General features: G+C 58.9%; 1 protein-coding gene across 1 annotated transcript; it reads left to right on the forward strand.

The window, feature by feature from the left end:
- The first annotated feature begins 12,524 nt into the window (after positions 1-12,524).
- SOX7 (SRY-box transcription factor 7) lies at positions 12,525-16,465 on the forward strand. Its single transcript, XM_075923247.1, is given in 9 exon segments — positions 12,525-12,816; positions 14,704-14,912; positions 14,915-15,091; positions 15,093-15,131; positions 15,134-15,190; positions 15,192-15,258; positions 15,261-15,325; positions 15,327-15,410; positions 15,413-16,465. Coding segments are annotated over 9 exon segments (1,149 nt in total). The 5' UTR covers positions 12,525-12,575; the 3' UTR covers positions 15,623-16,465.
- Positions 16,466-16,797: the final 332 nt, after the last annotated feature.

Raw genomic sequence — 16,797 nt, forward strand, 5'->3', positions numbered from 1 at the left:
GAGCACTAGCGGGGCCCTAAGAAGCATTTTCCCTTGGACCCTTTTACACAGCACCTGGTTCTGGTTTCATTTATCTCAGGGCAAAGGGGGAGGAACTGCTCTGAAGTCAGGGAAGTTGCTCTGGATTTGAGCCAGGGTAGCCGACCGGAGCTTGGCTTTTAACTCTGGTGTATTACAGAGTTTGACACTGGGCCCAGATCTCTTTGTTTCACCCCTCTAAATCTGCTGGGTCTGGCGGATAAAAACTGGGGAGGCCGTGGGGAGGCTTCCTGTGCTAGTGGAATGTGATTGAAAGCCCCACGAAGATGCAGGCTAACGGGTAGGAACCTGCAGGCTCTGGCTGTGCTGCAGCCTGGCCCACGAGCGTCGCTTCAGACCAGCTAGCCTTCATCTCAGAGTCTCCAACTCCAGCCCGCAGGCCATCTATGGCCCAAACAGCTCACACAGCTGCCAGCACTGAGTCCCTGCAGCGGGGGCAGGGAGTGTCCATACCCTTCCCCCAAGCCGACCCCAGCTCAATGCCCTCCCTTCCCCTCATCTCCCTCCACCGAGGGATGTGACCTCATGGATTGCTGGTGGGCCTAACACAGGGTGGTAGCAAGGGTCAGCCCCCCACCTTCCCTGCCTTCTCCGCAGTGGCAGGGTGGAGCAGGCTGCTGCAACATTCCACTTCCCCCCTCCCCGCAGCTCCTGCTGCTGTGGTCAGTGGGGGGTCCTGATCCCTGCTGCCAGGCCCACCCTGTACAGGACACCTCTACGCACCGATCCCAGGCCACAGGGATGTGCCGGCAGTGGCACAGAGCTAGCAGCCCGAAACCACTCTAGCTCCACTCCATTGGTGGTGGCGGGGTGTTTTAAATTCCCCAGGGCCAGGAGATGCGCAGGGGGAAGAAGGGAGGGGATACGTGGAGCCCCTCGTCTGGAGCCCTCCAAGAACGGGTGCCTGCTGGTCTGCTAAGAGCATTGTTTGAAACCCCTGGTCTGTGCAGTTGTCAAGCGAACACAACTGCATCCTCTTTGCCCATCGGGACATAGCTATTTCCTACGGTGGAATTACTCCAGATCAGTGGTCCCCATGGTGCCCACCGGGCCATTTCTGTGCGCCCGCCGAGTGATTGGGGCCAGGTGTGCGGTGTGCATGGGCTGTGCCAGCCCCCGTCATGCGGCATATGGGCATCCCTGCCCCTGGGCACGTGGCACAGGAGTGGCGCCGGCCCCTGGGCGTGCGGCGCGTGGGCGCTGCCAGCTCCTGGGCGTGCGGCACAGGAGCGGCGCCAGTGCCAGGCATGCAGCGCATGGGCTGTTCCGGGCGCGTGGCGTATGGGCAGCCCCACCCCTGGGCGTGTGGCACAGGAGCGGCGCCAGCGCCAGCCCCGGGAGTGCAGCATATGGGTGGCCTTGCCCCCTGGCCTGGGCACAGCCCCGCCCCCAGGCGCCCAGCGTGTGAGTGGCCCCGCCCCCAGGCGCCAGCAGCCCCAAAAGGTTGGGAACTACTGCTCCAGATCGACACCAGTGCAAGAGCAGATTTGGGCCTTCTCTGTATGCCACACTGTACGGTTTGGCTTTTCATCCCTGTCACGTGTCCACCCCATGGCCACACCGAAAGGGGCCACAGGGATGCTGCTGTGGCCGGTGCTGCTACGTGGCGTTCTTAAGCAGCGTGTCACTCACACCGTGTGACTGCCAGAGAACTCCAAGTAACCTGCAGCCTGAAGTCAAAAACTGTCATTTTCCCAATGGAAGGTCCGAGCTAAACAGGCTGTGATTTGCCGCGTGGGTGTTCTAAGTGGTGTGAGCTGCTTTTGAGTCGCCAAGCAGAGTGGTGCAGGCAGCGTACTGCTCACAGCGAGGTGGTGAAGCGCTGTTTATTGAGGGCCAAAATCTGAACTTTGGCCTTAATGGTTCACTCTGCATTGGCTGAGTGTTAGTTCCGGCCTTCATCAGGGATGAATTAGAACTCAAAGATGCTAGTACAGGTAGTCCCCGACTTATGAACGCATCGACTTACGAACGCATCGACGTACGATAATCCGTGCTTACAACCAACCTCCCATACAGCCGGTCCCCAACTTACGAACAGCGATCTGCGCTTACGAACAGCGCGGTCCCATTTAAATGAATGAGGTCCAACTTACGAACAGATGGAGTTACAACCGAGTACTTGGTACGTAACGCGTTCGTAAATCGGGGACTATCTGTAAATGATTAGACGTTCCCCCCAGTAAAACTTTGATCTTTTGTTTGTCCTCTTTACTGGATGTCACTGAGTTTCTAAATGCTAACTCTTAGGGAGACCCAAAAGGCCAGTTTCCAATCTTCGTCAAAACAACTGTAAAATCAGGAGTAATTTCTTTTAAGGCAATGGATTTATTGCAGTTAAATATAATGTAACTGAGATTAAAATCTGGCCAAAAGATTCTCTACTTGAGCAGGAAGAAGTGTAAATTTCACACTAACCCAGGAAGAGTGTGCAATTTTACATTCTACAAATTGAACCTCTCTAATCCAGAACTCTCATCTGAAAACCGTCATCCGGAATGATTTGTTAGCCCGATGTCCACTTTTTATGGGTGTGGCCAAGTTACCTGCCATCCCATGAAGTTTTACAACCACCAGTCCTGACTCTCAGTGTTCTGTGCTGTTATTTAGCTCTAATTCATCCCTAACTGTCTTCTAACAGCCTAGTAAGCAGTGGAAGTCTTGGCAATGCTGTTAGACAATATTGACCTTCGTGATCTGGAAAATTCTCACGTTCGGAATTGATCAGGTTCCGAGACTGCTGGACTAGAGAGGTTGAACCTGTCGAAAGTCCTTCAATACTGGGTTGTCATAAAGGGGACTATTTATTTCCAAATGAAGAAACTGGAGAAAGCCGTTCCTTTTGTCATGGTTCTCTTTGTATTTCAGGCACTCAACTTTTTGAGCTTTTTCAAAAATCCCGTCCTAGCGTATATTGTCTAGAGAAAGGGATGCTTGAACAAACAAGGAGAAGCTTATGTTCACATTTTGTATTTAAAGGGACACAGCTGGGGCTGATTTTGCCCAAAATTGTGTGTGTGTTTGGGGGGGGGGGTCCAAAAGAAACATAGAAAATCTAAGAAAAGGAGTGATAGTCTGGTGTAGCTGAAACAAAATACAGGACTATGTAGCACTTTAAAGACTAACAAGATGGTTTATTAGATGATGAGCTTTCGTGGGCCAGACCCACTTCCTCAGATCAAATAGTAGAAGAAAATAGTCACAACCATATATACCAAAGGATACAATTTAAAAAAATGAACACATGAAAAGGACAAATCAAATTTCAGAACAGAAGGGGGATGCGGAAATTTGATTTGTCCTTTTCATGTGTGTGCAGAAAATTATGTCATAGAATCAGAGAACACTAGAAGTGGAAGGGACCTCGAGAGGTCATCAAGTCCAGCCCCCTGCCCACACGGCAGAACCAAGCACTGTCTAGATCAGTGTTAAACTTTTTCAGACCACAGAACACCAAACAATCATATTTTTTTATACAGAACACCTATGAAAATTTTCTTCACAAAAAAAATTCTCACACAAAAAGACAAAAACAAACAGGAGGTCGTGGCACACCTGCGAGTTGTTCACCAAACACCAGTGTACTGCGGAACGTAGTTTAATAAACATTGGTCTAGAACATCCCTGATAGATATTTGTCCAACCTGCTCTTAAATATCTCCAGTAATGGAGATTCCACAACCTCCCTCGGCAATTTATTCCAGTGTTTGACCACCCTGACAGGCGGGAAGTTTTTCCTAATGTCCAACCTAAACCTCCCTTGCTGCAGTTTAAGCCCATTGCTTCTTGTCCTGTCAGAGGCCAAGAACAATTTTTCTCCCTCCTCATAACATCCTTTTAGATTCTTGAAAACCTCTATCATGTCCCCTCTCAGTCTTCTCCTTTCCAAACTAAACAAGCCCGATTTTTTCAATCTTCCCTCATAGCTCGTTCTCTAGACCTTTAATCATTTTTGTTGCTCTTTTTTGGACCCTCTCCCAATTTCTCCACCTCTTTCTTGAAATGTAGTGCCCAGAACTGGACAGAATACTCCGAGTCCTAATCAGTGCAGGGCCGGCTTAAGGGATCTAGGGGTCATAGTGGACCACAAGTTGAATATGAGTCAACAGTGTGATGCTGTTGCAAAAAAAGCAAATATGATTCTAGGTTGTATCAACAGGTGTGTTGTAAGCAAAACTCGTGAAGTCATTCTGCCGCTCTACTCTGCACTAGTTAGGCCTCAGCTGGAGTACTGTGTCCAGTTCTGGGCGCCACATTTCAAGAAAGATGTGGAGAAATTGGAAAGGGTACAGAGAAGAGCGACAAGAATGATTAAAGGTTTAGAGAACATGACCTATGAAGCCAGGCTTCATGAACTGGGCTTGTTTAGTTTGGAAAAAAGAAGATTAAGGGGGGACATGATAGCGGTTTTCAAATATCTAAAAGGGTGTCACAAGGAGGAAGGAGAAAATTTGTTCCTCTTGGTTACTGAGGACAGGACAAGGAGTAATGGGCTTAAAGTGCAGTAGGGGAGGTTTAGGTCGGACATTAGGAAAAAATTCCTAACTGTCAGGGTGGTCAAATATTGGAATAAATTGCCAAGGGAGGTGGTGGAATCTCCCTCTCTGGAGATATTTAAGAACAGGTTAGATAGACATCTGTCAGGGATGGTGTAGACGGAGCTTGGTCCTGCCTTGAGGGCGAGGGGCTGGACTCGATGACCTCTCGAGGTCCCTTCCAGTCCTATGATTCTATGATAAACCTCCCTTGCTGCAGTTTAAGCCCATTGCTTCTTGTCCTGTCCTCAGAGGCCAAGGAGAACAATTTTTCTCCCTCCTCATAACATCCTTTTAGATTCTTGAAAACCTCTATCATGTCCCCTCTCAGTCTTCTCCTTTCCAAACTAAACAAACCCGATTTTTTCAATCTTCCCTCATAGCTCATTCTCTAGACCTTTAATCATTTTTGTTGCTCCTTTTTGGACCCTCTCCCAATTTCTCCACCTCTTTCTTGAAATGTAGTGCCCAGAACTGGACAGAATACTCCAAATGAGTCCTAATCAGTGCAGGGCCGGCTTAACTGCTGTTTAATCAGAGTGCGGGATGGAATTGATCTTACAAAGGCGATCCATGTCCCACAACAATCAGAGATCTCGTGTTTTCCTTTATTATGTACACTGGAGAGGCCTCTGAATGGTGGTAGACACACAGAGGAACTTCCAGTCCCTGTTTGTGGAAGAAATTCCCAGGCTTGACGGTATTTATTCTTGTGCATTAGCATAGCACTTAGGAGTTGCTGTTGTAGGCCAGAACCCCACTGTGCAAACCTAGATCTATCTGCTTATATGACTACGGCCCTACCAGTTGCATGGCTGTGTAGAAGGTGTCACTGGCCATGAAATAAGCCCTAGCCTGTGAAATCTGTTATTCCCAGGCGGGGGCTCCTAGCTACTAGTCTGTGCTGACCTTCCCCTGCACAGCCACTCTCGGGCTGTGCGGGGATATCAGCCCCACCACCCTACACAGCACAGAAGTGAGGGGGATTAGACCATCCCTTCTGCTTTGCAGCAGCCCCAGAGCTGGGCTGTGCCCTCTCCCCCCACAACTGCTCAGAGCTGGCCTTGCAGCTTCAGCCCCCGGTGGCTTCTGCTGGAGCTCTGGGCGCCTGCTCCTTGCAGCTGCTGTCAGGACTTAGGGCTCCTTAGCTCAGGGCTTCAACCCCTGTGGCTCCTCTGAGGGGCTCAGAGCTAACACTTCCCGTGGCTGCTGCCAAGGTTTGGGGCTTCTGCCCCCCATAGTTCCTGCCTGGTCCCAGGGTGCCCATTTTTCTGAGGTGCCCAAATTGGCTGAGGTTCCTGGTCACAGTTAACCTGTCACTGAGCAGGACTAGCAGCAAGGAGTCCGCTGGCTGGGGCAAAGGGGGGGCTCCCAGCAGCAAGGGGGAGATCGGACCCACCTCCAGCAGCCTGCAGCCTGCAGCGTCAGGAAGGCAGCACAGAAGTTAGGTGGCAGTCCCACCAGCCCCTTGTGGGTTGGGCCCCATAGTTACAACCCCCTGAAATTACAGGTGGCTAGGTGAAACTGACTAATTTTCAAATCCTGTGGACGTGAAATTGACCAGAATGGCTGTGGCTTTGGTAGGGCTCTAATAATAAAAATATGTTTGTGGTAGTTTCTCTGGCTTATCGTTGGACTTAGCGAGAACGCTCCTGCCTTTTTTGCAGTGTTGGGGTGCAGAAAGCAGGCACGTGTCCCAGGCCCTGCACTTGATTTCAGCCAGAGAGGGATCTGTCAAGCAAGCCACTCCCGAGAGGTGAGTCCCTGCGGATAAGAACAGATGTATTTTGGCTGCACCCTCCTACCTTCTTGTGCATGGAGGAGTGAGATGGCATCTCAAAAGAACGGTGGCCAGCTGCACCCCACCCCTGTAACACGCCCAGCTCTAGGCTGCAGGGCCGGTGGGTTGTCGGTTTGAAAGGCAAGTAGTGAGTTGTCTTCGACATTAGAATCACAGAATCCCAGGGCTGGAAGAGACCTCAGGAGTCATCGAGTCCAGCCCCCTGCCCGAAGCAGGACCAACCCCAACTCAATCAACCCAGCCAGGGCTTTGTCCAGCCAGGTTGACTTGACTTAGATCCCTTTTGCTACAGTTCACTTTCCTCTCCTGGAAGCTGCGGGCTTAACGGTAGAACGTCAGCATCGAATATTGTATCCCATCGATGCTCCATCTAGCCCCCTGTCCTGTCTTGTGGGAGTGGCCAATGCAGGCGGCTTCAGAGGAAATGCACAACAGGGAAATGTATCACCTGGGCCCATCCTCCATTGGCCTGTCCCTGCATCTGGCAGTGGGACGTTAGCAGAGAAGAGTTTGCATCCCTGGCCATCTCAGCTAATAACCTATGATGGACCTATTCCCCAGGAACTTATCCGGCTCTGTTTTGAATCCTGTTATAATTTTGGCCTTCATCCCATCTGCTAGTGCCAGGAGCCCTGCAGGCTGACCGCATAGCGTGATGGAGAATATCCTTATGTTCGCTTTCAACCCCACACATTGAATTACATAAGAACATAAGAACGGCCGTACTGGGTCAGACCAAAGGTCCATCTAGCCCAGTATCCTGTCTGCTGACAGTGGCCAACACCAGGTGCCCCAGAGAGGATGGACCGAAGACAATGATCAAGCAATTTGTCCCCTGCCATCCCTCTCCAGCCTCTGACAGACAGAGGCCAAGGACACCATTTTATCCCCTGGCTAATAGCCTTTTATGGACCTAACCTCCATGAAATTATCTAGCTTCTCTTTAAACTCTATTATAGTCCTAGCTTTCACAGCCTCCTCTGGCAAGGAGTTCCACAGGTTGACAACATGCTGTGTGAAGAAGAACTTTCTTTTATTAGTTTTAAACCTGCTACCCATTAATTTCATTTGATGTCCTCTAGTTCTTCTATTTAGGGAACTAATAAATAACTTTTTGAGTGACCTCTCTGGTTCTCGTGTTACCTGACAGGACAAATAAGCTTTTCTCTGCGCTATCTCTGATTGCCTGCATCCCTGTCCTATCCCTCCCAGTGCTCACTTTTCTAAACTGACTAGTCCCAGTCTTCTAAATCTCCCCTCGTGGCAATGGCATCCCCCGAACTATGGTTGATGCCCATCATGACTGGTAGCAGTTCTAACATCTCTTGTTAAGGTGAGGTGGCCAGGAGTGGTACTCAAGCTGTGTAAACAGTTTTTCAAGTATCTAAAAGAGTGTTATAAGGAGGAAGGAGAAAAATGGTTCATCTTGGCCTGAGGACAGGACAGGAAGCAATGGGCTTAAACTGCAGCAAGGGAGGTTTAGGTTGGACATTAGGAAAAACTTCCTACGTGTCAGGGTGGTTAAACACTGGAATAAGTTGTCTAGGGAGGTTGTGGAATCTCCATCTCCGGAGATATTTCAGAGCAGGTGGGACAGACACCTGTCAGGGATGGTCAGACGGTGCTTGGTCCCACCATGAGGGCAGGGGACTGGACTTGACGACCCCTCGAGGTCCCTCCCAGTTCTAGTGTTCTATGAACCAGTGGTTTGACATAGCAGCATCCAGATATTTTGTCTCATCCCATCCCTTTCCTAAGGCTCCCTGATCACTGCCTATATACAAAGTGAAGCGTCTTGTATCAAGATGTAAAAACGGCCAGACTGGGTCAGACCAAAGGTCCCTCTAGCCCAGGGTCGGGTCTGCCCACAGTGGCCGGGGCCAGGTGCCCCAGAGGGAGTGAACAGAACAAGGGAACCCTCACAGACAGGGACACCGTGCCCAGCCTGGCTGGGAAGTATTGCTGGAGCTAACCTCCGTGCATGTATCGACCTCTGTAGCAGCTGCAGTGTGCAAACGGCCGCCGTGGTGCCCTGTTTGCTGCCGCCTGAGAAGCGACACGCTTGCCCTGTTGGGGTAAATGAGACCGGGGCACAGTGGACTTGGCATCCGACTGGGACCCGGAGTTGCACACCTGGGATCCTCCCGGAGGTCCCCGCTGCTCCGCTTGGCCCACCCGCGGGTGCTGGGACTATCCCTTTCCTCCAGGGGGTTAGTTACGGGGATTTAAACAGCGGCCTGGCTCTCAGGAAAGCGCCTTGCGCCTGCTGCGTGGTCGGGTCACCCTCTAGAGCGACCCCTTGGACACCCCCAGGTGGAATCCGCTTCCCTGGGCCCGTGTGAACGCTTCCGCGGGGAGGGGGGGCTGAATGCGGGGGGGGGGGCGCTCCGGCTGAGGCCGGGGAGCATCCTCGGGCGAGGTTTCTCCGGCGTCCCCCCCACCCCCCCTCAGGACGCGAACCGACTCCAGCTGAAACTCCGAGGTGCGTTCCCAGAGAGCCGGGGCTGGCCCCTGTCCTGCCGCCCCGCTGGGGCTCCCGGTGCGGCCGGGCCGGGCAGCGCCCCCCTTCCCCCGCTAGGTTCCGGGCCCTGGGAAACGTCTCTCACCCCCCACCCCCAGGAGATGCCTCCCGCTGGGTCTGCTGGGCAGCACCGATCGGACCCCCCGCCCAGCGCCCGGGAGCCGCTGCGCTCCTATGGGGGGGGGGGTCAGAGGATTTCGGGTGACACCGACGATGTCGGGGCCCTGGGCAGGCTGAGGCTGGCCGGCCCGTGGCGTTTGCACCTCGCTCTCTCTAGCGCATGGGGGGGGGGGGGGGTTAGCCCCCCCCCCTGATTCTGGCTGAAACTTTCCAAACTTTTTTCAAACTTCCCCCCTCGGTCTCTCTGACCCGCAGCACCTGCTGTTGGCGCCGGGTTGTTCCTCAGCAGCATCTTCTGAGCGGCCGTTTGTCTTTCTACCCCGTGGGGGCGATTTTCCAGCGTGGGGGGGGGGGCAGGGGGCGCAGAAGGGCCGATAGCAGAGGCTCCTTCCTAGAGACAAAACTCCGCCACTCGCAGCTTCTCTCAGGGCAGAGGTGGGGAATGTGCGGCCCGCGGGCCAGATGCGGCCCCCGGGTTGCCTGGATCCGGCCCGAGGCTTAGGGCTTGCCCCAGCATTAGGGAGCCCGGGCTGCCGTTCCAGCCCCCAGGCTCTCCCCATCCCCGTCCCCGTCCCTGCAGACCCGACTGATGTTTCTGTGGCTCCGATGTCCGGACCCCACCCCTGTCCTAGGGGCGGGACTGTAGCTACAGACAGAACCAGACGAGGGTAAATTCAAGCCCAGGGGAGGGAAGCGGGATCGATCGGTTGGGGGGGGGCTTCGTTTCTTCTAGGCTTGGTGGGGTTCCCTGCCTTCCTCTGAGCAGCCAAGCCGCCGCAGGGGCGAGTGGCTCGGGGAGTGGTTGTGCTTCCTGCCTCAGTTTCCCTCTCCGGAAAGTCGAGAGTCCTGGGAGTTCTCCACTTGGCAGAGGGGGCCGAGAGCTGCTGGAATGCGAGACGCGGGAGGGGGGTGAGTGTGCGGGGGGAGGGTGCAAAAACCAAGTAAAAATAAAACCAGGCCCTTTAGCTTTTTGAATTTGCAATTAGACTGGGGGAGGGGGAGAGACTCCAGCTTTGTGAGATGCCTCAGAGCCCTCCCGCCTCCCTCGGAGAACTCCAGAGGCCCCGCGGGGCACAAATATCCTTGATCAGCCCCCCCCCCCCGTTACTTCCTTGCCTCCCCCACCAGTCCTGGGGGCAGGAGGGAGCCGGGGGCGCCCCGCAGCCCTAGAGAGGAAGCGGGGCGGGGGGGCTGGCAGGCCGGGGGGTGCAGCCCTAGGGGGAAGCGGGGCGGGGGGGCTGGCAGGCCAGGGGGTGCAGCCCTAGGGGGAAGCGGGGCGGGGTGCAGCCCTAGAGAGGAAGCGGGGGGGGGGGGCTGTCAGGCCGGGGGGCAGCCCTCGGAGGGAAGGGGGGCGGGGGGCTGTCAGGCCGGGGGCAGCCCTAGGGGGGAAGGGAGCGGGGGGCTGTCAGGCCGGGGGGCAGCCCTAGAGAGGAAGCGGGGGGGGCTGTCAGGCCGGGGGGCAGCCCTCGGAGGGAAGGGGGACGGGGGGCTGTCAGGCCGGGGGGCAGCCCTCGGGGGGAAGGGGGGCGGGGGGCTGTCAGGCCGGGGGGCAGCCCTAGAGGGAAGCGGGCGGGGGGGGAGGCTGTCAGGCCGGAGGGCAGCCCTCGGGGGGAAGCGGGGCGGGGGTCTGTCAGGCCGGGGGGCAGCCCTAGAGGGGAAGGGAGCGGGGGGCTGTCAGGCCGGGGGGCAGCCCTAGGGGAGAAGGGGGGCGGGGGGCTGTCAGGCCGGGGGGCAGCCCTCGGGGGGAAGGGGGGGCGGGGGGCTGTCAGGCCGGGGGGCAGCCCTAGAGGGAAGCGGGCGTGGGGGGAGGCTGTCAGGCCGGGGGGCAGCCCTAGGGGAGAAGGGGGGCGGGGGGCTGTCAGGCCGGGGGGCAGCCCTAGGGGGGAAGGGGGGCGGGGGGCTGTCAGGCCGGGGGGCAGCCCTCGGGGGGAAGGGGGCGGGGGGCTGTCAGGCCGGGGGGCAGCCCTCGGGGGGAAGGGGGCGGGGGGCTGTCAGGCCGGAGGGCAGCCCTAGGGGGGAAGGGGGCGGGGGGCTGTCAGGCCGGGGGGCAGCCCTAGGGGGGCGGGGGGCTGTCAGGCCGGGGGGCAGCCCTAGGGGGGAAGGGGGGCGGGGGGCTGTCAGGCCGGGGGGCTGCCCTAGGGGGGAAGGGGGCGGGGGGCTGTCAGGCCGGGGGGCAGCCCTAGGGGGGAAGGGGCGGGGGGCTGTCAGGCCGGGGGGCAGCCCTCGGGGGGAAAGGGGGGCGGGGAGGCTGTCAGGCCGGGGGGCAGCCCTAGGGGGGAAGGGGGGGGGGCTGTCAGGCAGGGGAGGCTGCCCTAGAGGGAAGCGGCGGGGGGGGAGGCTGTCAGGCCGGGGGGGCAGCCCTAGGGGGGCGGGGGGCTGTCAGGCCGGGGTGGCAGCCCTAGGGGGGAAGGGGGCGGGGGGCTGTCAGGCCGGGGGGCTGCCCTAGGGGGGAAGGGGGGCGGTGTCAGGCCGGGGGGCAGCCCTAGGGGGGAAGGGGCGGGGGGCTGTCAGGCCGGGGGGCAGCCCTCGGGGGGAAGGGGGCGGGGGGCTGTCAGGCCGGGGGGCAGCCCTAGGGGGGAAGGGGGGCGGGGGGCTGTCAGGCCGGGGGGCAGCCCTAGGGGGGAAGGGGGCGGGGGGGCTGTCAGGCCGGGGGCAGCCCTAGAGGGAAGCGGGCGGGGGGGGGGCAGCCCTAGGGGGGAAGGGGGGCGGGGGGCTGTCAGGCCGGGGGGCAGCCCTCGGCGGGGAAGGGGGCGGGGGGCTGTCAGGCCGGGGGGCAGCCCTAGGGGGGAAGGGGGACGGGGGGCTGTCCAGGCCGGGGGGCAGCCCTCGGGGGAAGGGGGCGGGGGGCTGTCAGGCCGGGGGGCAGCCCTAGGGGGGAAGGGGGGCGGGGGGCTGTCAGGCCGGGGGGCAGCCCTAGGGGGGAAGGGGGGCGGGGGGCTGTCAGGCCGGGGGGCAGCCCTAGGGGGGAAGGGGGCGGGGGGCTGTCAGGCCGGGGGGCAGCCCTAGGGGGGGAAGGGGGCGGGGGGCTGTCAGGCCGGGGGGCAGCCCTCGGGGGGGAAGGGGGCGGGGGGGGCTGTCAGGCCGGGGGGCAGCCCTAGGGGGGAAGAGGGGCGGGGGGGGCTGTCAGGCCGGGGGGCAGCCCTCGGGGGGAAGGGGGCGGGGGGCTGTCAGGCCGGGGGGCAGCCCTCGGGGGGAAGGGGGCGGGGGGGCTGTCAGGCCGGGGGGGCAGCCCTCGGGGGGGAAGGGGGGCGGGGGGCTGTCAGGCCGGGGGGCAGCCCTAGGGGGGCGGGGGGCTGTCAGGCCGGGGGCAGCCCTCGGGGGGAAGGGGGCGGGGGGCTGTCAGGCCGGGGGCAGCCCTCGGGGGGGAAGGGGGCGGGGGGCTGTCAGGCCGGGGGGCAGCCCTCGGGGAAGGGGGCGGGGGGCAGGTGGCAGGCGAAGCGGCGCTGGAGTTCGCCAGCAAGGAGGAGCCGCCGGCCGGCCCCGGGGGTGTCACTGGAGGAGGCGGCTCGGAGGGGCCGATAAATAGGCGGCCCGGGCGGCCGGCGGGCCAGGCCCCCGGATGCCGGGGCGAGGCGGGGAGGGGGGACGCCGGGAGCCGCGGGCCATGGCCTCGCTGCTGGGCTCCTACGCCTGGCCCGAGGCGCCGGGGCTGGCCGCGGAGCGCCCCCCGGGGGAGAAGGGCGCGGAGCCCCGCATCCGCCGGCCCATGAACGCCTTCATGGTGTGGGCCAAGGACGAGAGGAAGCGGCTGGCGGTGCAGAACCCGGACCTGCACAACGCGGAGCTCAGCAAGATGCTGGGTAAGCGGGGCGCCCCCCGGCCCCCAGGGGTCCGCCCGGGCCAGCCCCAGCCGGGCGCGGCGCGTTGTCCGCCCGGGCTCGCTCCGGAGTCGGGAGCGTTCGGGTTCACACGGCAGCGCCTGGGCGCGTCCCGCGGGGTTCGACGCCCGGGGCCGGCCAGAGACCCCGGGAAGGGCAGCCTGGGGGCGAGGGGGCTTCCTCGTCCCCTGTTCTCCCCGACGACTCCTTTCTCCCGGCTGCGTTTGGCTTTCCAAGGGTCGCGTCTCTAATTGGGACCGGCCCGCAGCTCGCTTCGTGGGACTCTTCCCCTCGCGAGCGATCCCCGCCACGTCGGGGCTCTGACTTGATTCCCCTTCGGGCTCTGCCCTGGTCTACACGGGAGAGTTATTCAAAACCCCTCTTGCATGGGAAGAAGTGGAGTGTCCAGCCACCACGCCTGGGAAGCGGCTGCTTCTGTCCAGATCGGTGCCCCTGCTTCCCTCGGGGAAAAACGCTGATTTTATGTCGGGAATTATTTCAGGTGTAGTTAGCCTGAAATATTGTCCTAGGGTGCCCTACGGTGGAAGTCGGGGGGGAGCTGGCAGGCTGGGGGGCAGCCCTAGGGGGAAGCGGGGCGGGGGGGCAGGTGGCAGGGAGCCAGGGGCGCCCTAGAGAGGAAGCGGGGGGCTACTCTGCAGGGCTCTGGCATCCTGAAATAGTTACCCCACCTCTACACAAGCCGCCGTTATTCCGAACTATGTTTCGAAATAACGGGTGCACGATTCCGCCATCCTGGTAAATCTCATTGCACGAGGGATAAGCTCGAAATCGCGCGTCGTTTTGCAGTGGATTTGAAATAAGAACCGCAGTGGGCATTGCGCCTCTTATTTCGCGTGGAGGGTGCTGGGTAGACGCACCCCCGTGTCACCATGTGAGTTGAGAAGCCGCCGAGCGATCCGCCCTGTCCGCAGGGCTCCTCGGTCGCTGGGAGTCTGCAGGATCGGGGCCTGGCACTGTGTGTATTTGCTGGGCTCCAGGAAAGTCTCTTAACCTCCTCTCTCCACTGGGCTCAGACTTCCTAGCAGTGTGTGGTGGCAGAGAGAAACCTCCAAAGGCGGCGTGGTTTCACAAAAGCCAGGGGCTTTCTGCAGATGCCCAGGGAGCGGGCGTCTGGTTTAAAGGGTTTGTGTAAAGAGGCAGGAGACAAGCCACACGAGCCTGTAGCCCTCCTAATCCGGCCACTTCACTTTTTGTCAGGTTTCAAAGGTGGCCAGACTCGTCTGTTTCAACACCAGCTGTCCCAGGGCACCTGAGAGCCTCACAAACACATCTCTAGCAGGACGAGCTTTTGTGGGCAAAACCCACCTCTTCGGGCAAGCCGATCTCTCGGGTCCCTCCAGCTCACCGAAGGAAGTGGGTTTTCCCCACGAAAGCGCCAGATCCTCTCTCGTTTTGTTAGGCGCTAAGGTGCCACGGGGATGCTCATCTTGTTGTGAAAGTTACAGGCTCCCCCACTGAGACTGAAACCCCCAGGAGGCGGGGGGGGGGGGGGGTCTGACCGCTGAACACTTTTATTCTGGCGCGTGCTTTGGTGAGCTGCAATTCACAGCAGCTTCTGCCACAATAAAGTGGGTTAGTCTTTCAGGCGCCCCTGGACTCCTTGTTGTTTCTCGTGAACTTCTGCTCTGCAGGGGCTGTCCCGCTCTGTAGGGCTGTAGGACGCATCCCGGCCTGCGACACAATATTTTGTATAGGGTCATCTCTCTCTAGTCAGGATTCAGTGGGTATCTGGCCCCTGTTCTCCACCAGATGCAGGGCTGCCCTTGGTTGCTGGGTGTGCAGGGAAACAGGCCTTCCACGCCCGGCCTGGATGGTGCTAAGGGGATTTTTGTTCTTCCCTTGTGGCAGGCAAGTCCTGGAAATCCCTCACTCCTTCCCAGAAGAGGCCGTATGTGGAAGAAGCGGAAAGGCTGCGGGTGCAGCACATGCAAGATTACCCCAACTACAAATACCGGCCACGGAGGAAGAAGCAGGTCAAGCGAATCTGCAAGCGGGTGGATCCCGGCTTTCTGCTGGGGAGCCTCTCGCGGGATCGGAGCTCGCTGCCGGAGAAGCGGGAAGCGGCCCTGCAGCCGGACCGTGGGGGAGTAAGGAGGGGCAGGGTGAGTACTCGCCCGGCCCGGTAGTGCAGAGCGTCGGCAGCTACAGGGAGGCCCGGACCAGCAGCAAGTGCCAGCATGGGACACCTACCCCTATGGGCTGCCCACCCCCGCCTGAGATGTCCCCTCTGGATGTTGATCGACCCGGAGCAGAGCTTCTTCCGCCTCCCCTGCCCGGAGAGGAGCATCACCACCCCCGTATGACGGGGGCCCCTTTCTCATCAGAGTACTCAACCCAGTCCCCTCCTGTGTAACCACCACCCCCTGGGCCCCATGTCTATCCCTCAGCCCGGCACCCCCATGATCTCCCTGCCTCCAGCTGCCCGCCTCCGCCTCCCACCTACTACCCACCAGCCTTCCACCCCGTCCACTCCGCCCAGCCTCCATGGCCCACCTCGGCCCGCTCTCACCCACACCCCCGAGCAACCCAGCTTTGACAGCCTGGACCAGCTGAGCACAAGCGGAAACTTCTGGGGGAGATGGATCGCAATGAGTTTGACCAGTATCTCAATGCGCCCAGCCACGCAGACCACGGTTGGGGCCATACTGAACAGACACGGGCAGGTGCCTACCGGTCGCGGGGGGTTTCGCCCTCCGCAGAAACTAGCCTCATCTCCGTCCTAGCAGATGCCACTGCTACCTACTACAACAACTACAGTGTCTCCTAGGCCCAGCTGGAGGCTGGGGACAGACCTGACAGTATTAGTGGCAATGATTCCGTGTCCACGCCAACCCGAGGGACCCCACGCTCCTTGGGGTTGCTCGGTCAGAACTGAAACGACTTTTGGAGCCTCCTTTTCTGTGGATTTTTGCTTATCAGCCATCCACTGGCCTAACTATTGAGTATCCTGCTTCGAAAGGTATTTGATATCCCGCGTCCGTAAAGGTCTGTGACCATGTCCCTCTTCCAAGCCAGCTGGTCACGGCTTACAACCAAGTTATTGTATAAGCACGGCAAGTTCTTTGAAAGATGGGTCTGATTTTTCAGTGATGCTGAGGCCCAGCCAACTTCTTGGATGGGGCTAGAGCTTCCTCAACTCCAGCTGTAACCTGTGGGGGACTGATTCGCAGCCCCCTTCTGAAAAATCAGTCTCCATGCCTGGTTCTGTGTGGCACTTGACCCGTTGTGGTAGGGAAGGGGAAAAGCATAGATGTGGCAAATACGTATGTAACTCTCTGTGTCAGTGTGCGCCGTCACCTGCGCTTGCTGGCAGAACAGGGCTTGGCCGCTCGTAACGCGTGTTCTAGTAGTTCAAGTGTCCAGCCTTGTTCCCGGAAATTGAGGGTGGCTGTCACCAGCAGCTACAGCTGTACAGAGCGAGTAAGCTCAGGTGATCAGACGTGTCCTGTTCTCACATAATTACCCTACAGCTTTAACCCAAAGACAGCTGTGTGGCCTTCGTCATCGCCGTGTGTTTTCTGTTGGCCGGGTCTTGCATTCCCTTATGTGCTCAAAAGTTTCACTGACGTGGCTGGGAGATTTTGAGTGCGCTAGCATAGGGAATGCGAGGCCGGTGCGTGTTCCATCCTGTGTACACACAGGTCTTGGATCAGGTCGGTTGAACGCCCGGCCCGGCTCTGCATTCCTTTGGCTCCCGGAACTTTTTGTGGATTTCAGTGGGAATTCTGAGAGTGTACGGAAGGATTTCAGAGGGAAAGATCTGGTCGAGGGTGCCACCCTGGTATCCTTCCTGCCCCAGACAACATGATCAAGAGGGAAGGTTTGAACTGTGGAGCGGTGACATGGTCTTGTGATAATGGACTGACTGGCTGCTCCATCATTCAGGTGTCAGCCGAGTTTCTGTCTGACACTGAATTTTGCACAGTCTGTACCATTTAGTTT

This window comes from Pelodiscus sinensis, chromosome 3 (assembly GCF_049634645.1).
Source record: "Pelodiscus sinensis isolate JC-2024 chromosome 3, ASM4963464v1, whole genome shotgun sequence".
Lineage (NCBI taxonomy): Eukaryota > Metazoa > Chordata > Testudines > Trionychidae > Pelodiscus > Pelodiscus sinensis.